Raw genomic sequence first — 23,636 nt, forward strand, 5'->3', positions numbered from 1 at the left:
TTAAGAGAGGCTACTTCAAGTCGAAATTCTAACCTCTAAATTTTTTTTGCATAGCTGTAGACAATTGAATAGCGAATCCTTTAGCATCAGAAATTTAGATGTACCTGGTAAGGCCGCCGACCGATGTGAGGTCAAAGTTATGCCATGGTTTCGGCAAAGGCAGTTTGTAGGGAATCCTTCAATCTGATCCGACAACGGAGTGTTAGACAAAGCCATACATCTCCGAGATGCTTTCTTGGGCAACACAACAGTTGAATGAGCAAATTACATTGACCAAAGGTCAGGTATGAAGGTCACACTAAGGTCAAAACCAACCTGTTATGTTACTCTAGGGCTTGCTGTATGGGATCGTTTCTGGTGCTCATTTCGAATTTATTGATGGCAGAGACCGCATTATACATATTTCATGGGCTTTTTAGAGGTCAGAGTGGGTCATTGACCTAAAATGACCCAGCTCAACGTTTTGTTTTAGGAACATACTGTCTAGCGTAATCTTTGTTGCTTGGTCAAATGCAAAACTCAGAACAATCTTGCATGATTTTGGTCACCTTGACCTTAAAAGGTCAAACGAGATCACTGACCATGAATGAGCTTGTGACCTTTTGCTTAGAAACGGTTATCTAGGTTCTGGGGGCACTTTGGAGACCAACCTGGAGCTTTACCTTGTTCGACCCATTTTGACCCGAAGATCATGACCTAGAAATCTGAAATTTTGACCTCAGTGAGTTCACGTACAGGTTAACACATTCTGTAAATTTGGTGTCTCTAGCCTTCCTAGTTCCCGAGATCTTAGGGTTTCAAGTTGACCCCCCACCCGAACGAAGGTTATGTAGCCCGGTGTTAAGGCCAAGCAACATATAATTGTCGAGGTGTTCATATCTGGCGTTCGTGAGCGCGACGTCCCGATATAACGGCCGTGAATTGGCTCTCAATGTTGTGCCAGGTACGATGACGTCATCAAACAATGGCGCATTGAACAGCATATTTACTCAACAGAGAATTGTGGTGTCAAGAGCAGTCTTTTTGACTTAAAGGTAAACCAATGGTTAACAGGGAGCTTGTTTCATAATATGTGATGCTTGCTTCAATATGTTCAAAAGTGAAACATTCCCTGCAGTGTAAGGTTGTGAGACGACTAGCCAGCGCGGCACACTCACCAGTCTTTCAACTTGCGCGACCTTGTTTCAGACCTTGTCACCAAGCTGGCGGCTTGCAGCATGTCCTGAACGACCTACCGTGACCTTCGGCGCATGTCACCATGTTCGAGGGCGTGGTGTCGTACTTGCTCAACAAGTACCTGAGCAAGTACATCGATAACCTGGACACGGACAGCCTGAACATCAGCGTCTGGAGTGGAAATGTCGAGCTCAAGGATCTCGAGCTCAAGCCAGAGGCCCTGGTAAGTTCAGTTCTGCTGTCGCCGGGACTGCCTGCCGGCCGTCAGTTGGCAACCTTTTGTTTGATGGCAGGCCGCATGTTAATAGCTGAACCGCTCGTGTGTGGAAGGAAGCCATTTATCGTCAGATGGTCACTGGTCTTTGGGTTGAGTGCGCAGGCCATCAGCCGTGCATCCGTCTTGGCGGGCGCAGGCCCTCAGCGTAGTTACTGCGTTCGCTGGAAGGTTAGCCAGGTTGCGTCGTGAATTCGCCGTAACTGTCGTCAATATGATACGTACTACGTCGGCAAACACGACCATTCGAAGTAAACCCATACTACGCCTGGATAATCGCAGCAAACGGCTGGCGTCGTGCGACAAACCGGTCGGCTGGACTGTATCTGCGACGTCTGACCTTTGCACCCGATCTGTTTGTCGGCGTGTCGTGCGGCCCGTGCCGGATATAGCTGGTCAGCAGTCGGCGTGTCGTGCGGCCCGTGCCGGATAGAGCTGGTCAGCAGTCAGCGTGTCGTGCGGCCCGTGCCGGATATAGCTGGTCAGCAGTCGGCGTGTCGTGCGACCCGTGCCGGATAGAGCTGGTCAGCAGTCGGCATGTCGTGCGGCCCGTGCCGGATAGAGCTGGTTAGCAGTCGGCGTGTCGTGCGGCCCGTGCCGGATATAGCTGGTCAGCAGTCGGCGTGTCGTGCGACCCGTGCCGGATAGAGCTGGTCAGCAATACTGCAGTGTCGGCAACCGGCACTGATCTCTCCGACTTCTCCCCATGCTGCGTCTGGTCTTTGTTGATGTTTTTTCCGGACATTTCCGCAGTACAGTGCTGCTGCGTTTACTGTTTGGCGCAGCACGACTTTGTTAGCAGTATGGCTCATCCGGTGTGTGTTTGTGGGTGCAAGCTTTTGTGTTTTCATTTGTTTAGTAGTGAGATTGGAATCCCGCCGTGACGTGCTGATGGTGCGTCGTCAAGTGGTCAGGCAATTATAAGCCAACCACTGCTCACCGCTGGTGGAGCATTGGCATTATCATGCTGAACGCAGACGAAACCGCACGACGTAAACAATTTCGTTCATATGCCTCCAACAAGAAATCTTACGAATATATCCGCAAGTCTTCATTTGCTTACAGTTAATCGTTAAGCTTCCAATGGTAAAGTTATTGTAGGCATACTCTGGAAGCGACTGCTGAACAAGAGAGGTGGAAGCTAACTGTTGGAAGGAAGAGAGGTGGTAACGGCATGCCTTTTCACAAAATTTTCAGCGCGAAATGATCGCTATAGTCGACACACCCGAAAACCAAAATATCGTCACCATCTTTAGTGTGTCTGCAGTCCGCGGAACCAATCTGCACGACTTGGCCAGCTATATCACCCTGTGTCACGTAAAGTACCATGAGCAGTTCAACTACCACGACACTTCATGTATGTTTGGATGCTCGCAGGCAGGGTAACTTCACAAGGCACCAAGGTCGGCAGGCAAACTGAAATATAAATTACCGAGCTCGTATGACGGGCTGAACGTTGTGGGCGGAACCTGATCTTCCTTTCCCCCTCCCCATCGATGGGCGTAGCTCGAGGTTGCTGCCGTTCTTCATCTCTCCTCTCCCACCAGACCTTAGGGTAGGGCCGTAACGACCACCACTTCCCCAGGTCACATCGAATGCCGTAAGCTAGTGACCCGGTGCCAAATCACACTCCCCCGTGTGACCGGGCTGTGACCGGACTGGAAGCTATCGACTGCACCTTGTCTGTGTACCGTCACCGCTGGTCAGCCCGTGACCCGCACCTGACCCGCCCCGCCCCGCCCCGCCCCACCCCGCCCGCCACCAGGCCGGCCTGGAGCTGCCGGTGGCCGTTACGCGCGGCTCTGTGGGCCGCATCGCTCTGGCCGTGCCCTGGACCAGCCTGTGGAGCAGCCCGCTGGTGGTGACCGTCGAGGGCGTACTGGTGCTGGCTGGCCCGGTGGCGGCGCGACCCTACGATGCTCAGCTCGAGCGACGACTGGCACGCGCCGCTAAACGCGCGATCATCGCCCGGCTCGAGCGCGACGACGCCATACCAGGTCAGGGCTGGGGGGAGCTGAGGTCAGCGCTGGGGGAAGCTGAGGTCAGGGCTGAGGAAGCTGAGGTCAGGACTAGGGGAAGCTGAGGTCAGCGCTGGGAGAAGGTGAGGTCAGGGCTGGGGGAAGCTGAGGTCAGGGCTTGGGGAAGCTGAGGTCAGGGCTTGGGAAAGCTTAGGTCGGGGCTGAGGAAGCTGAGGTCAGGACTAGGAGAAGCTGAGGTCAGGGCTGGGAGAAGGTGAGGTCAGGGCTGGGGGAAGCTGAGGTCAGGGCTTGGGAAAGCTGAGGTCAGGGCTTGGGAAAGCTGAGGTCAGGGCTGAGGAAGCTGAGGTCAGGACTAGGAGAAGCTGAGGTCAGAGCTGGGAGAAGGTGAGGTCAGGGCTGGGGGAAGCCGAGGTCAGGGCTTGGGAAAGCTGAGGTCAGGGCTGAGGAATCTGAGGTCAGGACTAGGAGAAGCTGAGGTCAGGACTGGGGGAAGCTGAGGTCAGGGCTTGGGAAAGCTGATGTCAGGGCTGAGTAAGCTGAGGTCAGGGCTGGGGGAAGCTAAGGTCAGGGCTGAGGGAAGCTGAGGGCAGGGCTTAAGTAAAAGTCAGGGTCAGGTCAGGTCGGGAGGGGTGACGACTGGGGATCGAGTCGCCGGAGCGGACGGCCAGACGTGGGGGCAGAGGCCGTCGCCGTAGTCAATAAATGGATAGCATGGGTGAATACGAAACACGATGCAATGCTCGTAAATCTCACTGGACATGACATGCGTCGGGGTTCAAGCAAGCGGTTAGCCCTGCGTGACCCAGCTACATCTGTCCTTCAGAACGCGGACCGGAGCCCATCCCCGCGGTTCTAACGCATGGGTCCGCCCCGGGTGTGGCCGCTCTCCCTCCGTCCCGAGGGGCTCAAAGTCGGGCCGACCTGAGCGGACCGCGCAGTCTGCGGCCCGGCGCGGTCGATGGCCGGGCGCGGCGCCAGGCTGGGCCGATTCGGGCCGCTGGATCGGACTGCGGGGTCAGGATCAAGGGGGTCGGACGAACTTTATCGCCCGCGTGCCCTCCCACCGCACGTGGCCAGGGAGGTTGTGCTGGACGCGGAATCGTACGGGAAAACCGGTGTGTCTGTGCTCTTAGGCCTGCATGCGTGCGATGTGAAATTGATGACGTTGTCATTGTGCTCCACTGCTTCTAGAAATCAAATGAGGATCACATGGACTACTATATTGTGAGAGTTTATGTATGATAGCTAAATTGTGTCAGTTGCGTAGATCTATTCTGGACGTCTTTTCACGAATGTGGGATGAGCCAGCGCCAGCGCAGTTCTCGACATGGACACGGACTTATGCTCATTGTAACCAGCAAGACGACTCGTGTGACTTGGGAGGAGCGAGACGATAGCAGACGTGAGAGCTACCAATTGCCATCATGTGGATGACACCAGAAGCTAAGTCTATGGAGTCAAACGCGTTTGGCAGCTCATACCAATAGGATTAATCATCGAGCTGGAGTGTCCGCTTTCCGTGCGGGTTTGGCAGGCGGAGGCCTGCTGACGTCGCTGTCGCTCGCTTGTTCATACCTAACGTTGCGCGAACATTGACGGGGTATGAGTTTGGGCAGACCCGACAATTTCGGTGCAGCGGATACAATCGATGCATTTGCTGTGTTCGACGGTTCAATAGCTTACGTTTACGGTTCAGCAATTGCCAAAGTTTGGTAGTTGGGAACAAAGTCTAATGAAGAGCGCAATTGTTTTGGGTAAAGCTGGTCTTCAGTAAACAGAACCGGATGTCTTGCGGCCACAGTACAGATAATCAGCCCCCTTCAAATGTTTCACGCGTCTAAAATTATCAAAAGAGGTACAAGTATTTGCCCTTAGGCCATTGGCGGGTTGACCTGATCCGTAGTTGCCATGATGTCGAGTTTAAACCCCAGCGTCTTGCGCTCGACATTGGTTTTGGAAATCGTGACATTGATCGCTTTCGGGTCAATTCATGGCGCATCTGTGAACCGGGTAGCTGCGTGATCCGTTAATGAGTTGCAATCGGTAGTTTCCGACACCGTGTTTTACGCCTGTATCGCTCTGGGCCCTATCCGACATCAGTCTCTAATACCGCCCCAAGACGGATGTATCCATGTTTTGCGCGCGAGAGCGCGTCAGCATCGTGACACGTCGACCCACCATTACGCGCCTTCTCCTCTGTCAGCTTCTGGTAGTCTAGGTCCCCTCCTGTGACTCTCTAGTCTAGCAACATCGACGTTTGCCAGATCCACAGTTAGTACGTTGGCACTTGCGTGATCAGCTTTTTACCGGATATTGTAAGGGGTCTGCCGTGTTTTATAAGCTGTCGCGTTTCTTCACCCTGTGCTGTCATGTGTTTATCTCGACGTCGCGTATCACCGATCTGCCGTGCCGCTCCGCAGCCGGTGACCAGCCGCCAGGCTTCTTCGGGCGTCTGGTGGCGGCCATCCTGAAGAACGTGCAGGTGTTCGTCAACAACATCCACGTGCGGTACGAGGACGCCATCTCCAGCCCCGGCTGTCCACTGGCTGGCGGCGTCTGCATGCAGAGCATCTCCGCCGAGACCACCAACAGGTTAGACCGCCGCCGCCACCGCTGCCGCCGCCTTTGGCAGGCGGTGTTTGTCGCTGACACGAGGGATGCTTCGGAAAACGTTGTTTTCGCGTTGGCGTTCGTTTTCGCCACACGGTTTAGTTTTTCAATGGGCGTGGAAGTTGTGCGGGAAAGACGTGGAGCCTTGGGTAAACGCAGACTGTACCTAGGCTGGAGCTTCACCCATCTCCGTACATAATGTCGGTCCGATGGTTGTAAATAATAACGCTCAGTCTCGGGCGAAACTGGCACTTTGCAGTACATTAGCGAGATGCTGTTCATTGCGTCATTTGAGCGAAGCTCCATGTGAGCATCTCTGCATCGGTGAGTGATGAGTGCTGAAGTCCCTCGCCAGATGACGGCGTTGGCCGCGATTGGGTGCGGATGGCTAGTGCTGCAAATGATGAGGTGGTCAGAATGAAACTCGATCCGTATGATGGACGTGATTTCTTGGCGTCTTCCCATAATAAATGCAGATTACCGGCGTAGCCATGAGGATGCCGGTGGTGGCAGGATGATCACCAGTCATGACCCCCGGAGTTTAAGGCTGGATATCAAGGGGTGTGGTGATGGGGACTTCTGTTGTTTTATTAGTGTCGCTGCGTGTTTTCTTACATGATTGACTTATTTTGATGTTTTGGCCGCATAATTACGGTCCACTGCGCTTGTGGTGTTTTTCTCAAGATTCAGCTTAATTTGCAGTTTAAACTGCTCGTTGAGCTGTCTTTGTGAAGCTTTATGTTTTTAACATGCATTTCATGGCTTAAGATATCCTTACTCGACGCAATAGCTGTATGGCATGCACATCATTGATATGTTGTATCACGCGCCGTATCTTGCATTCATTTTCACGGGCGTAAGTCTTAAGACAAGGACCGTTTCTTCAGTCGCATGGCACGTTTTTGTGCGCATGCTTCCCTAACGAAATCACGCCCTGTTCGGCGTGCTCTAGGATACACCCCTTACCGCATCGCCCCACCTCCTCGGCAGCAAATGGAAGCCGGCGCAGGCGGCCGCCGACGCCACCAGCATCTTCAAGCTGGTGCGGCTGGAGTCGCTGTCAGCCTACTGGAACGCCTACTGCGAGCAGCCGCCGCTCGACTCGGAGGAGCTGGCCGCCGACTGGAGAGAGATGATGGCCGACACGCTCAACACGTTCGCCCTCAACGACGAGCGGCTGGACTTCTGTGAGTGCGCCGCCCGGCCGAGGCCTCGCCGCTGTGGTGCGGCGGGGAGTGGCGCCTCGTCATCCGGATGACCTACCTACACAAACCGGAGCGTTTCACTGGCGAACGAACACCGCTTGTGGCGCTGGTTGTCGCCGTGTTGGCATACGTGTACGTTTTTGTATAGTTCATTGCAATACGTACGTGATGCTCTTTCTGTTTCACGGTCGTAGAACATAAAGTTCAGTTGTTTGCAGCTTGAATGAACAACTCAAAGGGCCTTGTTTGATGTCCGTGTTGATAGTAGCAATACCATGCGCAGGTGCAGCACCGTAAAAACAAAAATGCTTCCTTACAACGTATGCGCGCATTGACAGTCACCGCCCCACTCCCAACGCCTCCAGTGGTGAAGCCGCTGTCGGCCAAGCTGAAGGTGATCCTGAACCTGTCGCCGGAGCAGCTGGTGCCCCGCCTGCTGGCCGATCTCGTGCTGCAAGACACGAGCGTGCAGCTCTCTCGGCAGCAGTACCTCAGCCTCATCAACGTCACAGAGAACTTCAGCCGCATGAAGGTCAACAGGTCAGCGCCCTGCGCGCCGGCGCCGGTGCCCGCCCGTCTTTGTTGGGGGCTCTACAACATCATGTGTTTCGCTGCGTCGCGTCTTCACGACGGATGCAGTCGTGTCAGGTGTCGTGTCTCCCTTAATCTCTTCTTCAGTTAAGAAAACGAGCGGATAATTCTTCTTTGCGTCTTGGCAACTCTCTTCGCGGGTTTGTTGTCCATTTTCGTGATGGTGTGCATGTCAGAGAAGCTGCTGGCTCTCTTCCCCAGCCGATATCGCAAGTATAAACCACCGGTAGAGCTTCACGGAAACGCTTCCAAATGGTGGAAATATGCGATGACCAGCGTGCTGGAGGAGCTCATCCGTCCATATTCCTGGCAGAGGATCGAAGCACACAGGTACTGTATGTTACTGTGGTTTAAATTGACTTCAGTATCGGGCACTGATGGGGTTCGACGCTGAAAGGAAGAAAAAATAGTCCTTTATCCAATATCGTTTCATCGAATTGGTGCATTTCACACAATGTTTGCACATATATATATATATATATATATATATATATATATATATAGCTTTACAGATTGTAAAAGGCGCTGGGTCACCGTTGTCCCCGATGGACTAGAAAAGGTTTTGGTTCAGTGACCGCGATAAGCTTCTAAAAATGTCGGTCTCCATAATTTCATTTAGAGGTTGCCTTGGAGGGCGGCTACCAGGCGTCAGACCCATCGGTATCTGGCCCTTGCAATCCGGACTTCCAGCCCGCAATACCGATAATCACGCACCTGTCATCAGCGCCTCCCGCAGTGGAGACCAATAATAAAGCCGTGCGCTCGTAACAAACCTTTTCCACAATTTGCAGCGAAGGCAAATATAGAACAACTCTATAGTTAGTTGATGAGTGGCAAAGGCTTGAATGTACCAGCAAGCTTGACCGGTGTATTCTGCGGCTCTTGGCAAGCGACCTTGATACGGCACCGAATGACCTGTGTCAGATCAGGCATGCGAGCTCCGCACGCCGGCGTGACCTGCCGACTTGACCTGACGGTCCTGCGCCCTGGCGTGGCTGGTCTCGCCTCGGTCTGGGCGACACAGTCAGCTCCGCACGCCGGCGTGACCTGCCGACTTGACCTGACGGTCCTGCGGTCCGGCGCGACTGGTCTCGCCCCGGTCTGGGCGACACAGTCAGCTCCGTGCGCCGGCGTGACTTGCTGACCTGACCTAACGGTCCTGCGGTCCGGCGCGGCTGGTCTCGCCTCGGTTTGGGCGATACAGTCATCTCCGTGCGCCGGCGTGACCTGCTGACCTGACCTGACGGTCCTGCGCCCTGGCGTGGCTGGTCTCGCCTCGGTCTGGGCGACACAGTCAGCTCCGCACGCCGGCGTGACCTGCCGACTTGACCTGACGGTCCTGCGGTCCGGCGCGACTGGTCTCGCCCCGGTCTGGGCGACACAGTCAGCTCCGTGCGCCGGCGTGACTTGCTGACCTGACCTGACGGTCCTGCGGTCCGGCGCGGCTGGTCTCGCCTCGGTTTGGGCGATACAGTCGTCTCCGTGCGCCGGCGTAACCTGCTGACCTGACCTGACGGTCCTGCGGTCCGGCGCGGCTGGTCTCGTCTCGGTCTGGGCGACACAGTCAGCTCCGTGCGCCGGCGTGACCTGCTGACCTGACCTGACGGTCCTGCGGTCCGGCGCGGCTGGTCTCGCCTCGGTCTGGGCGACAGTCAGCGAAGCGCTTAAGGCGCAGTTCCGAGGCGGCCACATTCTGAGGGGTTTTCCGGTCAGCCGACTGCCAAACTTTGAGCTGGTGCCGTGATTCCGAATGAATGAGGCGAGGCAGTTATCAGAGGTTATATTCCGGGGAGCTGTATGCTACTGACTGGGTCATTTTTGCCGAAGCGGGAAAATGAGGCAGGGATCCAGTGCGAAATAGCAGCTTTGATTGGAATGCGGAACCGTGGAAGAAACGATCATTGCCTTACCAAGCTTGCAAGGGTTGTGCGAGATGGGTATAGGTGTGTGTGGGGTAGGAGGGGGAGGAGGGGGGGGGGGGGGATGGAGGAATGGAGGCGGGCAAGCTGCGCCAGAGGGGACTTGCAGCGGCACCCGTCGTGTAGCGAGCTAGGCGATTAGTTTCACGGAACGCTGTGAAGGTATCCTCTGTCTGCTAACACACACGTGGACGACGTTGGCTTTGCGAACTCCGATACCCAGGTCACGGAGAAGCCAAGTTCAAGGAATATTGGTGACGCCGGAGGAGCAGTGAAGTTTGCTGCCAAAGGCGGGGGGACGTGGTTGTAGCGGCCTGTTGCGCAAACCGGAGGATGAAACTCGCGCTAGACGGTCTTTTATGTGTTGTGGTTAGCTTTAGCTAAAGAGCTTAAAGTCACTTAAAGTCCGAATCCTTTTGTATTCTTATTCTAGAAACAACGGACCATCAGTATACTGAGAGGTCTGGGTTGGGAACAGTTATCAGTAGACCAGTGCAAATTCCACAGAAACGGTCTCTGCCTTTTAGCTGCTCCACAATGGACGTTATATGGCCCGAAGGTAATAACGCCACAAACCCTGAATCCTAACACTAGTTACCACAGCGTCGCTCCCAAAGACACAGCGTGACATGAAAATAGGGATAATACACTGTCTAGCAACAATACCATTCTACTGTCACGACGATTTTAACTCACTCCGTGGTTCAACTCGCATTAGTCAAAAGATCACTGCAATTTGTCGTTCCATGCGATGGGATAGCCTACCAAGGAACCCGGAAGTCTCGACTGATCCCAAAGCGCCATTGTACTGCGCCCGTGTCCCTTCACGGATCCGCGTCCTCGACAGGAACAAGTACCGCGAGTATCGTGCGCTGTACCTGACCTTCTTGGAGGGGCCGACCCGGGAGGTGGAGCTGCTGGAGCCGCTGGCGCAGCTGGAGGACGGCCTCGATGCCACCGGCATCCTCCTGGCCAGGGAGGAGGCCAAGATGGAGGTGACGTACCCAAGGGCATGTCCACGGAGAACACGAGAAAACGGAGATTATTTGATGGAGCGTGTTTGGGAGGTGGCTGAGATTGTTTGAGTGATGGTATTATTATTTCAATGCCCACATCGCTTTTGTTTTCATTCCTAGGTTGATGCGAATAATTCTTGATCCGCGCGGCTGGATTTATGGGAAAGTAAGGATGTTTGTTCACAGCTACTCGCTATGTGGCCTGCTGCAGAGTTTGAAGCTCGTTAGGAGGAGTGTTGCGGCGCCATTGACTGGCCTCCCGTAATTTGGAGCATAATATCCTACCTTAGTGTTTGATGCTCACTGCGCTCGTTCTCCAGTGCAGGGAGCATGGTACGCCTGACTGCAAAACCAGATTACTTTGCTCTTGGGTGGATCCATGTCGAGGACATACCGTCGTAAACCCTCCCTTTTGCCCTCTTTTTCTCATACTGGCTACGGCAACGTTTGATACAATGCTCTGTAAGGTACCATGCAGCCCGCCTCCGTCAGCCGCTGCCGCCTGCGGGGAGCGGACAGACGCGAATGCCGCGTCGGCCGCTGCTGGCGGCGGTGGGCGACACTCGGTGACGTCACCGCGCATGTTTGACAGCTGGCGCGGCGCCAGTCGGCGACCGAGTCGGCCGGGCTCGACGAGACGGGCGGCTGGTGGGGCTGGCTGACCGGTGGCGCCTCTGGTGACGACGGCGCCACTCAGCCGGCTTCGGCACGCGGCTGGACCGTCTGGAGTCAGCTGACGCCCAAGGAGAAGAAGCAGCTCTACGAGAGCATTGGCATGCGAGATGAGGACGAGGCCGAAGACACGACCGACCTGCCTACCAACTACATCAGTCAGTGTTGCTCTTGCGCACGTCGTCGCTCATCGCATACGCGCCTAAACTTAGAAGCCAACGTTCCACCGTTATCACTTATTGGGGTTTAAGCCGCAACGCGCTTTATAATTGAGATGGTTGTGGCATCAGCTCGCAGGGCTGAAACTGAGGGCAGCATAATGCCTCGGAGTCGTAGGTGGCCGGATGGTCTTTCATTCCTTATCCGTGATGGAATGCACCTAAAAGGTCAGAGGAGGGAAATGCGTCGACCGCCGACAAGCGTGGTATTATGAGGTTCTGTCAGTGTCGGATCACTTCCATGACGTAAAATGCCCTCATCAGGCGTGCCATATACCCCTGCTCCCCCTGTTCTTTAGTTTAGCGGAGCGTCAAGTGATCGCCAGCTGCGACGGCACTTAACACACATTCTCCCGCCCATATCTTTCGTGCCTGCCGTCATCACCAGACGTGACGTCATCTAATGCACTCAACCTGTCGTATTTCTCGAGGCTGGTGTCCTCATGGTGTATGATACAGCCCGAAGCCCCCGTGCCACCCTTCACCCGCACCATTTTTGCCCCCGACGACACTTCTCATCTCCAGCGCGTGACATACACGGCGGCGCTCCTCCGCCGGCAGGGCACAAGCTGAACGTGACGCTGGCCAACCTGACAGCGGCGCTGCTGGCGCGTAACAGCGAGGTGCTGGTGGCGTCGGCTAGCCAGCTAGTCAGCTCGGCGGAGACGCGACCGGCCCAGCGCTCCGTCCGGCTCTCGGCCAGCACCCAGAGTCTGCTGGTGGAGGGCACCAGTCTGGAGCGGGACCTCGTGCCTGTGGTGTCTCTGGCTGATGTGCACGGTACGGCGTGGCGCGGACGTAGGGATGTTGATGCGCGGTGGCATTCACGCGGGGCGGCATTTACGCGCGTAGGACATGCAGTATACGGTTACACACAGAAGGCATTCGCCTGTCGGAGCCACACACGGCAAGTCGAGATCGAACGATGGGGTTCTAAGATTAAGTTTTAAGGTGTTGAAAGCTTTAGATTACGCTTTTGGCTGTTGTAAGGTGGTGTGCGTATATTTTATCTTCTATGGTTGCTGCTCAAGTCGTAAAGTATGTCGTGGATTTAACGTCATTTGTAAGCTCACAGCGATGTCATTTCTTATTCTGTGGTGATCCAGCGAAACGCGATGTTATACCGCAGGCGTGACCAGTTCTGTTTTCTTCAGAGAGTGACCACCAGCCAATGTTTTCGCTCGACTTCGAAGTGAACCCACCGGCTGCCGACTTTGGCCTGACTGTGAAGGTGTCGCCTGTGGAAGTGGTCTACTCTGAGGTAAGAACTGCTGGGGCGCGTTCGATGCGCATCCAAATGGTAGTGTTTAACTGTTGACAGAGCATGTCTCCATTCGGCGCCGTGCCTATGGTAGATTATACAGCTTTACATATATACAACATTACAACGCTAAACGTGTTTATCGATGGCTTATGTGAAATGGCCATGTTTTCTGGACACTCTTCTGTCACTACTCATTGGAGTCTTGCCCATCTTCTGGGTACTGGATGGCATCTTCCCTACAGGAAGCCGACATCATTCATACTGTCCCCGACGCCTGGGTGTCCGTCGTACCACTCCTCCTGTTCTGACCCTGCCCGCCTATCTCTCCGCCCGCCGACACGCCGCCCGCCCACCGCATCACGCCGTCTCCCGACGCCTGGGTGTCCGTCGTGCCTCTCCCCCTGTTCTGACCCTGCCCGCCTATCTCTCCGCCCGCCGACACACCGCCCGCGCCGCATCACGCCGTCTCCCGACGCCTGGGTGTCCGTTGTACCTCTCCCCCTGTTCTGACCCTACACGCCTGTCTCCTCACCCGCTGACACGCCGCCCGCCCGCCGCAGCACGCCGTCTCGGAGGTGCTGAGTTTCGTGCAGACACCACAGCTGACGCTGAGCGCGGCCGCCCAGCTGGCGCGCGGACAGCTTAGCCGACTGACCGAGGCTGGCAGGGCGGCCCTGCACGAGGCCATCTCGCGCCGACGCACCCTCCAGCTGAACCTGGACCTGGCCAGCCCCTACCTGGTGGTTCCCGAGACCGGCACGCTGCAGAGGTCAGACAGCGGGGGCGCTTGTGGGGGGGGGGGGAGGGAGGGGGACACGCGGGAGCTGTTGTGCTCAGAAGGCTGACAGCCTATAATAGTGTCAGGAGCAAAATAGTGGGATGGTTTTCCTCTGAGCAACAAAGCGAGAAACTGATAGTCGAAGTAAGTTGTTAAGAAAGCTTTACGCGTTGGCACGGAACGAGTTAAAATTACGCCATTTTGATGATAACTGAAACTAGGTGGGGTGTAAGTCTCAGTATGTCACGTTACACGCTTAACTAAGATTATTAGCCATCTTTTATTGTATGTAGAACGCTGCTGAGCTTGTAGGATGTCAGCTGAACCCCTCCCTCTCACCTCATTACACCAGCTGAACCCCTCCCTCTCATCGCATTACACCAGCCGAACCCCTCCCTCTCACCTCATTACACCAGCTGAACCCCTCCCTCTCACCTCATTACGCTGCATTGGCAGCCTGATGAGGTAGACTCGGTCAGCCTCCTCGCGGTGCTGGGGAACTCAGCCCCTTCATAGCATGTGAGCCCAGTCTGCTGCCCTCCCCGGCAGTGGTGGTAACCTACTGGTGGCTGACCTGGGTCGGCTGGTGGTCACCTCCGAGCTGCAGCCGCCGCTGGACCTGGCCGTCCTGGCCGAAATGAGTCGCGCAGAGCTGGAGGAGGCCGTTTATGATCGCTACCGCTTCCTGCTCACCGACCTCCAGCTGCTGTTCGCCGACTCGGGTACGGGGCTATTGCTCGTAGGCAGTGGTGCTCGGCGCTCGCTAGTGTGGAGTTGGCGTTCTGCCGTTGACGGAGGGTGGCTGAGGGGGGGGGGGAGGGTCCAAGGTAAGCATGTGCTTAATATCTTTGCCGTGACCGGACTGCTCGAGCGTCCAACTTGTCAAGCAGAATTTCCGCGGCTACGGTACCAATTAGCTCTGTAGGTTCTTTAGTGTACTGTGTGGCGCTCCCACTCAGCCGCCCGTTCTGAGTTATACGAACCTAGGGCGCAGGTGGCTCATGGCACAATCCGTAGCGCGGTTCCAGAAACCGCGGTGGTTTCAGTATGTTGTTCATTGCGCTGCGTTTGTGGGGTTACGTATTGGGTGGTTTGGTGAATCGCATTTTCCGTGAGATCATCAGGCATGAGTACAGGACACATCTGTGTTGTCAATGACATTGTCTCTCATAGCTACGAGATGACCACGAATCTTCTTCACCTGCGATTTGATATTATGCGTCGAGTGGGCTTAGTTGGAGCACACTTGGAAACTGCCTGGAGGGTGAGATATATCTGACAACGTGAAGTGGAGTTGCGGAACAGCTTACCGATATCTCCTGCCGGTACGAACCCCGAACCTTGCTCTGGTCGCTCGGTGACAGTATTAGCAGAACCGAAATGCTGGAAGGGCTTTGGTTTCAGCAGTTTAATCATTTTCCTTGCGCAATGGCCAGAGGCGCGGCAGTCCGACCGATAGGACAAATAACGCCGGTAGGAAGCCCGTGCAAGGAAAATACCACTGGCAGGAAGCCGTGCGAATTTTGAGCTTCTCATAACAGACCTCATGGCAGACACGGACATAACAATCCTCACCAACGAGAAGGATCATCATTTGACGTTCAGCAGTTTCCGACACCTATCTCATGACGTCCCGGCGCGTACAGAAGCGGCCGGTCCAACCCTCGAGGCAGATGCAGCGGAACTCGCCAAGGCCCCGCGGATGGCATGTCCCGCCGTTTCGGCAGGAGCGCGTGCGCCGGCAGATATCGCCGTCGTCGGCGTCGGCGGCGCGGCCGGCTGCGGCGACGGCGACGGCGGCGTCTGCGGCCGCGTCGGCAGCAGCGTCTGTGGCAGCGGCATCGGCAGTAGCGGCGTCGGCACGGGCGGCACGGCCCAGGTCGCGCTTGCCCCGCTCGGATCCCGCGTCGCCCACATGCGTCTCTATCATCAGGGAGAACACGCCGTCGTGGATGATGGCCCGCCGACGGCGCGGCCGGTCGGCGGTTCCCGGTCGCGGGGGGGCAGGGGGGCGGAGACTGACGCCGTTCGAGCGGCGGGCCGGCCGGCACCGGCAGGGGCAGCAGCGGCAGTGAAGCTCAGCCGCCGCGGACGGCAGCGAGGTGCCGAAGACTCGCTCCTCGCTGCACGCTGCGTACGCTACTGAACTGTTGCAGCACGTCTCGGCTAGCGTGCTGTCGCAGCGACAGGTGCTCGATTTCTGAAATATTTAAGGGTCTGGTGGTAGACTCGTGCGAGTGCAGGCAGCTTGCTTTCTCACCAGACTGGAACGTAAATATAGTTCAGGTGGAACGACGACGATGTTACGTAGCTGCCTTGTGTGCGGCATCAGTCATGCCTAAAATCTAGTCGCTTCGAACTTTTAGACACGCTTATCGATCCACGAAAAAAGCTTCTGCTTGCCTCGTGAAATGATCCGGACCGTAGATTATGACACTATAAGCCTGGTGTAATGACAGCAATTGGCCTTCAGTACAATCCCTGGTGCTCGTCAATGCATCGAAAACCCGCATGGCCTTAGCAGGCCGCGGACGCCGGAGTAAGCAAGAGGACGCAGCCCGGGCAGCCATGTAAAATGCGATCTCTCTTGACGCCGTGACATTTCCTTAGTTTTTTTATTATTGTCACAACATTCGGAATCTGTTTTCACACGGTCTCATTGTTGAGGATTGGCTACATTTAGCAAAAAGCCTTTCTCTGCTGATAATCGCGGTGCCATTTACCTTGTGGCTTAATGTCTCCGGCTGCACTTCACGCGGAACACTTGCAGTGTTGCATCTTGCATAACCCACGCTCCACTTGTGGAGACATTTTGCACTGCAATACACATACATTGCACTTTACTGAAAACTGATGTAAGCTACTGTAATTTGTTTTGTTGCCAGATTGAGTTCTAGCATTGCTCTTCAACCAACACCCTCGCACATATATCCGCATGGCTCGGTTACACACGCTTACGCCAATGAGTTCACCAATGTGGAGACTGCAGTCAAATTTACACCGTAGAAGAATATTCAAACCAACCTTGCTGTTGCCAAAAGACATGAAACCCATAGCCAGGGATGCATTTGTGCGGATTCCTCTGGATTTTGGGGCGTCTTTTTGCGTTTTGTTGCTTTATATCTGTTGTGTATATATTTGTTTGTGTTGAATTGATCCGCTTCAAGAGCACAACAGTATTTGTGTCCAGTCAAAGTCGCTGATATTGATTCATGATTGGTAATATATAACTGCAATAGCGAAATGTGGATCATCGGTTGCATAGATAATCAAGCCTGCGGTGTGCAATATGCCAAAGATGGTCCAGGAGGAAATTGTGGCTCAATAACATCCCAAATGTCTCATAGTTTAATCTCACATTTTGACAAAATAATTCGTGATTGATCTGCGCAAACGTGCAGCTGTTGGCATACACCCTCCAAATTCAATATGGCATCTCTGAATGCCATGGATGTTAGGCGGTCTAACTTTGAAATATCGAGTGGTGTTAATGCTCGGGATACGTTCAGGATATAAAGTTATAACGCGCGGTTAGTGCTGAAGGCAAGTGACCAAATGGGGATGGAGTTTGCTACCCTTGCAATATACAAAGTCAGTACCGAGCAAACGACCACAGACATGCAGCGACAGTCACGCGACAGGCTGTGTTCCCCTTGGTGACCTCCGTTCCCTCGGGCACCCTCGGTGACCTGAACTGCACCCGCAGGCGACGAGTGGCGCTCGAACCTGCGACGGCCCACCTCCGAGAACCACCTGCTGCCCAAGGTGCAGGCCGAGATGGTGTTCTCCAACTCGGTGCAGCAGAGCTACACGCTGGTGCCAAGGTCAGTCGAAACAGTGCGATGTGTTTTGTGGCAATGGTGCAGTGGAGCTACAAGCTGGCGCCAAGGTCAGTCGAAACAACGCGATGGGTTTTGTGGCAATAGTGCAGCAGAGCTACACGCTGGTGCCAAGGTCAGTCGAAACAGCGCGATGGGTTTTGTGGCAATGGTGCAGCAGAGCCACACGCTGGCGCCAAGGTCAGTGGAAACAGCGCGATGGGTTTTGTGGTCACCATACATGTTGTACATAATCGAATTGTTGGAGGCCTTGGGGCAAGAATATTTGAGTTTATAGGCATGTATTTTGCTGTTAATTTTCTGAGTTGAGTACACGACATTGCCGCGATGTGGGATAACTCGTCTTGCATTGGGCGGCATCTAATTGGTTCCATTCCTTTACCAAAAGTAATCTGTGCTCTGATCGTACAGAATGCCGATTTATTGTGATATCAGACCACGACGATAATAGCCTAACGCGTACTTTGAGAGGAAAGGGATGTCGTTCAGTGTGCATGCATGCCTCTTAACCGCGCAGCAGCAGTGGAATATTCTGAGAAGTTTCTTGCATCATGGTTTAAAACGACGATGTTTCGCATTGAGCATCGACGAAAATACGAATCGATGCAGACTGCGCCACGATAACACCGACACGTCAATGTACACGAAACGCTGGGCCGGCCGCGAAGCGTGCTACCATCCACCGCTCGCGTCCTGACACCCCTGCCGTCCGTCGCATGTGTCCTGACACCCCTGACGTCTGCTGCACGTGTCCTAACACCCCTGCCGTCCTTTGCACGTGTCCTGACACCCCTGCTGTCCGTCGCACGTGTCCTGACACCCCTGCTGTCCGTCGCACGTGTCCTGACGCCCCTGCCGTCCATCGCACGTGTCCTGACACCCCTGCTGTCCGTCGCACGTGTCCTGACACCCCTGCCGTCCATCGCCTGTGTCCTGACGCCCCTGCCGTCCATCGCACGTGTCCTGACACCCCTGCCGTCCGCCGCGCTCCAGACACAAACTGGACATCACGATGAGCGCGTGCCGACTCCACCTGTCGGACCGCCGGATCCGCCGGCTGGTGGACTTCTCGGAGCGACTGCCGGTGCCGCGGCCGCTCCAGTACCGCGACACGGTGGACGCCATGCCCAGACGAGACCACCTCTGTTTGAAGGAGTGTCAGGTCAGTGGGGGAGGGGAAGCCTGAGGGAGCGTGAGGCCAGTGGGAGGAGTCGAAGTGGGCGTCAGGTCGGTGGAGAGTGTGTTTCTGAAATAAAGTCGGGCCGGTGGAGAGGGTTTGGGGAGGCTCAGGTCACAGCGGATGGTGTGAGGGGGCATTAGGTCAGTTTAGAGCTTCTTTATGGGTGTCAGGTCAGTTCAGAGCTACTTCAGGGGTGTCAGGTCAGCTCAGAGTTACTTCAGGGGCGTCAGGTCAGAATAAAATTACTATAGGGGCGTCGTTGTCAGCGCGTCGAAGGATCTAGGGGAGTATCGGGTCAGTATGGAGGGTCCGGGGAAACGTTAGGTCAGAGAAAGTTCGAGGGAGTGCCAGGTCATTAGAGAGGGTACCGCGTGTTAGGCGACATCAGGGAGCGGGAGTTTAAAGGAATGTCCGGTGAAAGGCAAGTGAGCGGTGTCGGAACTGGGGCACATATACATTGACGGTGGCACACTGCAGACGTAGGGGTGCAAAGTGTGTGAGGTGCGGTATTTGAAGGCAGGAGGGTTTGGATTTGGACCTTAAAAATGCAGATATCGCGTTTTTGAAGTGTAGTCTTGAGAAACGTCCCTAACAGGAGTGCTGCCTAGTTGTTGCCTCTGCACGTGGTAATTACCTTCGTGCAACTGACACGGTACTTCTGCGATCCTGGACGCCTACCCAAGACGAGAAATTGCATACTGTCCTTCCGTCCAAGAAATCAGCGAACGGATATTGCGTTAAAGACTTCTCGATTCGCGCGACGTACACGCGTCATGCTTGAATGTAGCGTGCGCTGTAATTTGATGACAATTTGACTGCCTCCCAAAAATCATGCTTTGTCTACGAACGAACCGAACAAAAATTATTTTCCAAAAGTAGGGTTTTGGTTCCAGAAAAATCCAGAGCAGTTCAAGTTCCATCGCCTTAAGAATTGTACCAACGTTGCACTCTCCGCATTGGGCCCAAAATATTGCGGAGTTACTACGGTGCAGCCAAAACTTATGGTGAAAATGGCAATCACACCAAATGAATTAGGAGAACATTCATCAACGTGTGGCCAATTGAGATGGCTTTTCGATAAGAGAGACCCGGGATTTCGACGTATTAGCATTTGCACCCAAGCCCTCGTTTTCCGCCCCAGGCGTGTCATGAGCGGTTGTGGGACGCATCATTATAGCTGTGACTCTGGGAAGATTAAGAGTTGCAGCTCGAGATGTTTTCAAGCCGGACTTGCATCATTACGATACGTATTGCTCCGTTTACCCAGTACCAATGCACTCTGGTCTGTGCCGTCGTGCTTGCTACCTTTATGTTGTCGGGCGCAATGACGTCGAAAATCATGGCTGACTGAAGGAATGCGTGTCCTCCGTTTGAGCTGCATGACAAGGGGGCTTCCTGTAGCTTGTGCGCTATTTAGGATATTTGATGACGTGCATAACATTCCACGCGCAGAGGCTGAGCTTGACTTAATGCGGTCGTGGCTGTTGCCCGCGGCGGAACTAAAGCTGTTTTTTGTTGTCCCCAGATACCTACGGTATGTTGTCCAATCATGGACGATCAAGTTTTGCTTGTTTTGAGTGCCTTGTGCCATATAGCACTCATTTGGCATCTGAGGTGGCGGCCACCTTGAGTAACGTTTTTCAACTCACACCGAGCATTTTCGATGCATGCGTTGTTCGCCATTTACCAAATAACAACTAAGCTGTTTGGGCCCGGAAAGCTGGCACATTGACGTGACTTTTCGTTCCGTTCACCAACAGCATTGTCATCGAGCGCATGGCCGAGCATTTGATTCCTATACAGAGTCCGCCGATGTGTGATTTTTAACTTATTGATAAACGATTTGGTCCCTGTTATTTGATTGTGAATCAAGAAGGAATAAGATACGAATGGGCATGCGTTAAGCCACCGAAATGACGAAATTATGTTATGCTTGACATGCCTCTCACGGCTTTGCATGTTTGAATGCATCACCAAAAGAAAAATGGTATTACCGGACCACGTGTCAGTGGTGTGGGAATGTACAGTGCCGTATTAGGTGACAATTATGTGCTGGATTTTAGATGGTGAATGTTTTTTTATAAGGTACCACTGCTTGACCGCAATAGGTTGAGCGATGGGAAAATTTGTTTTCTGCGGCTTGTCTGCAGTCAGGTTATTGTGTGAATTTGCGTACATTCACGCTAGCGATATTACATGCAAGTTGTAGAGGTATCTATGGAGTTAGTGTCCTTACTGAGGTGCATTCTTTTACCAACCTAAAAGACGCCTCCATAGGCAGACTGGATGCAATGTTGTAGTCGCCTTTCCATAAATAAGACTTCCTCACTGTCTCACTAACTCATTGTGTACCTCTCGGATGGCAGCTTTGCGCAGTTTACTTCAGTTGAAACCGACAGTTCAAAAGCCCTCACATTTGTCGTCGCCTTTGCACCACGGCATCGTACTCGTGCTGTTGTAGTAGTCTTTACTCGTGCTGCTGTAGTAGTCTTTGCCTGAGCGGGGCATGAAACGTTTTCTGGTGGAGGCTTACCAGCATTAGTTCAGGTTCGGAGGGTGATCGAACACAGCCGTGACGACATTGACCATGGTCAAGAACCGATCGGCGTCTGTCCGGAGTCTTTAGTCCAGCGCAGACGGTCCGGCTCGCCCTGCGCTTCCCGGGCGCTGACTTGAGGTCACCGCCGTAGATGGAGCCAGACACAGGCGAGCTGCGCCGTATTCGCCGGCACCTGCGCCGCAACGTGCGCCGCGCTGCCACCGCCGCGGACACACCGGACAGCGCGGCGGCGCCGGACAACGCATCTGTCGACTCTACCCCGCTGTCGTCGACGGGCGCTGAGGTGCAGAGGTGAGGGGCGGCGGCGGCGGCGCCGGACAACGCATCTGCCGACTCCACCCCGCTGTCGTCGACGGGCGCTGAGGTGCAGAGGTGAGGGGCGGCGGCGGCGGCGGCAACGCATCTGTCGACTCCACCCCGCTGTCGTCGACGGGCGCTGAGGTGCAGAGGTGAGGGGCGGCGGCGGCGGCGCCGGACAACGCATCTGTCGACTCCACCCCGCTGTCATCGACGGGCGCTGAGGTGCAGAGGTGAGGGGCGGCTGCGGCGGCTGATTACGCAGCTCGGACCCCGCCAGGCTGGGTGAGAGGCCCAGAGGCCCAGGCTCACTGATGACTTTGATTCGTAAAATGGTTAGTGGGTTAGTGTGCCGGTTAAGAATGCCGCTTTCAGCGGCGCCGCAGGCAATCCAGCTGACAGATCCAGTGGCCTGGATGCATAACGAGTCGTATAATCGAGCCTGCCCCGCCCCGAAATTACTTTGCTGGAGTGGTCTCGTCTTCGTCGACTATACGTTGTTCTGAAGGATATGCGTTTCTTGTCTGCTTTTGTAGCTCCTATTGTGTGTTGCTATTTTTGTTACAAAAACCACGCAAACGCAGTATGGACCTGTCGTGTGCTCAGTGGGTGGGGAGCTTTGGTGTCCTCCCAGACGCCGTCGGCTTGCGTGTGCATAATCCATCGCCGCCTTCGCTGCCGACAGAATCATGCAGCACGAGGTGACGGAGTCGGAGCCGGGCAACAGTGACCAGTGGGCACGAGCCGTTGACCAGCCTGGCTTCCAGGACAACGTGTCGGCGCACAACACGCTCAGCGTGATGCTGCGCCTGCAGATCCCAGAGGTGAGGGCGGCCCGCCGCCGGGACAGGAAGCCGGCAGTCCAGAGCTGTGTCACGAGCTGCCTCGCATAGCCAGTAATCGTGTTGCACGTGAGTGCCGTGAGTATGGGTGTGTGGAGCTGAATAGGGAAGGGCGGAGAAACCTGGACGACGAGCCCTCCGACTTTCCGTTAGTGGAGCACGCCACCAGTAACCAGTGCGTAAGCCGTGGTCGGTGCTTCGCCGATCCCTAACACGTTACGCCTGCGTCCGCTGCGTCCGAGCTGACGTTGTCAGTGATTGGACCGTGGAGCGTGGCGTGACGTTCCCGTGTGTTACGGCAACTGAGAGTGAGGAGTGACCTCGGTGATGGCACCGCCCACCAGGTGACGGTGCACCTGGACCGGTCCGGTGACGCGGCCGACCGGCCCTACCTGATGCTGGTGGTGAGCACGCTGGTGGCCGAGCTGGCGCAGATGACGTACGGCCCGGCCGCTCAGCTCACGCTGTCCGGTTTGCGGCTGGTCGACAAGCTGCACGCCACAAATGGCGGCGAGTATCTGGAGCTGATCAGCACGGCGGACCAGAAGCAGCTGGTCACGGTGCTGTACAGAAAGGTGGGTACTGTGAGCTGATCAGCACGGCGGACCACAGGCAGCTGATCACGGTGCTGTACAGGAAGGTAGGGTACTGTGAGCTGATCAGCACGGCGGACCACAGGCAGCTGATCACGGTGCTGTACAGGAAGGTGGGTACTGTGAGCTGATCAGCACGGCGGACCACAGGCAGCTGATCACGGTGCTGTACAGGAAGGTAGGGTACTGTGAGCTGATCAGCACGGCGGACCACAGGCAGCTGATCACGGTGCTGTACAGGAAGGTAGGTACTGTGAGCTGATCAGCACGGCGGACCACAGGCTGCTAATGGCGTTGCTGTATGGGAGAATGGGTCTGGGCGTCGGTCACTGATATACAATGGACTGAGCATCGTTTCATGTATATTCACTGCTGGGGACTACCGGATGACTGTTGGCCTGACTTTTTACTACGGGCATGTAACTGGTGTAATTATGGTTAGTTGCATTTTCTGTAGGGCATATCTCTTCTGTGTATGTAAAATAACCATAAATGTTGGGTGCCAAAATTCGAAGATGACATCCGTGTTGAGGATCAACACATCGTGTAAGGATTTATGCATGGGTGATTCGTTATGTTTTTCACCCGCCGAAATGGTTTCGATTCGCTTCATCTAAACCTCT

General features: G+C 54.9%; 1 protein-coding gene and 1 long non-coding RNA gene across 2 annotated transcripts in view; one reads left to right on the top strand and one right to left on the bottom strand.

The window, feature by feature from the left end:
- Positions 1-1,188: 1,188 nt before the first annotated feature.
- LOC119101613 (vacuolar protein sorting-associated protein 13A) overlaps positions 1,189-23,636 on the top strand; it is a gene marked incomplete at its 5' end in the record, with an annotated part of 57,870 nt that continues 35,422 nt past the window's right edge. The window contains 17 exon segments of the mRNA XM_037224994.1: positions 1,189-1,399; positions 3,216-3,447; positions 5,850-6,021; positions 7,030-7,226; positions 7,610-7,784; positions 8,037-8,165; positions 10,602-10,749; positions 11,363-11,600; positions 12,222-12,440; positions 12,815-12,921; positions 13,485-13,693; positions 14,252-14,424; positions 17,409-17,526; positions 18,535-18,703; positions 21,412-21,572; positions 22,264-22,402; positions 22,765-22,995. Coding sequence (XP_037080889.1) covers positions 1,259-1,399; positions 3,216-3,447; positions 5,850-6,021; positions 7,030-7,226; positions 7,610-7,784; positions 8,037-8,165; positions 10,602-10,749; positions 11,363-11,600; positions 12,222-12,440; positions 12,815-12,921; positions 13,485-13,693; positions 14,252-14,424; positions 17,409-17,526; positions 18,535-18,703; positions 21,412-21,572; positions 22,264-22,402; positions 22,765-22,995 — 2,958 coding nt within the window.
- Positions 15,761-17,364, bottom strand: LOC119101615 (uncharacterized). Its single transcript, XR_005094588.1, has 3 exons — positions 16,727-17,364; positions 16,426-16,519; positions 15,761-15,902 (listed from the first exon to the last, which is right to left on the bottom strand). It is a non-coding gene; the product is annotated as an uncharacterized LOC119101615 (long non-coding RNA).

Source organism: Pollicipes pollicipes, unplaced genomic scaffold (genome assembly GCF_011947565.3).
Source record: "Pollicipes pollicipes isolate AB1234 unplaced genomic scaffold, Ppol_2.1 Scaffold_4881;HRSCAF=5763_pilon_pilon_pilon, whole genome shotgun sequence".
Taxonomy (NCBI): Eukaryota; Metazoa; Arthropoda; class Thecostraca; order Pollicipedomorpha; family Pollicipedidae; genus Pollicipes; species Pollicipes pollicipes.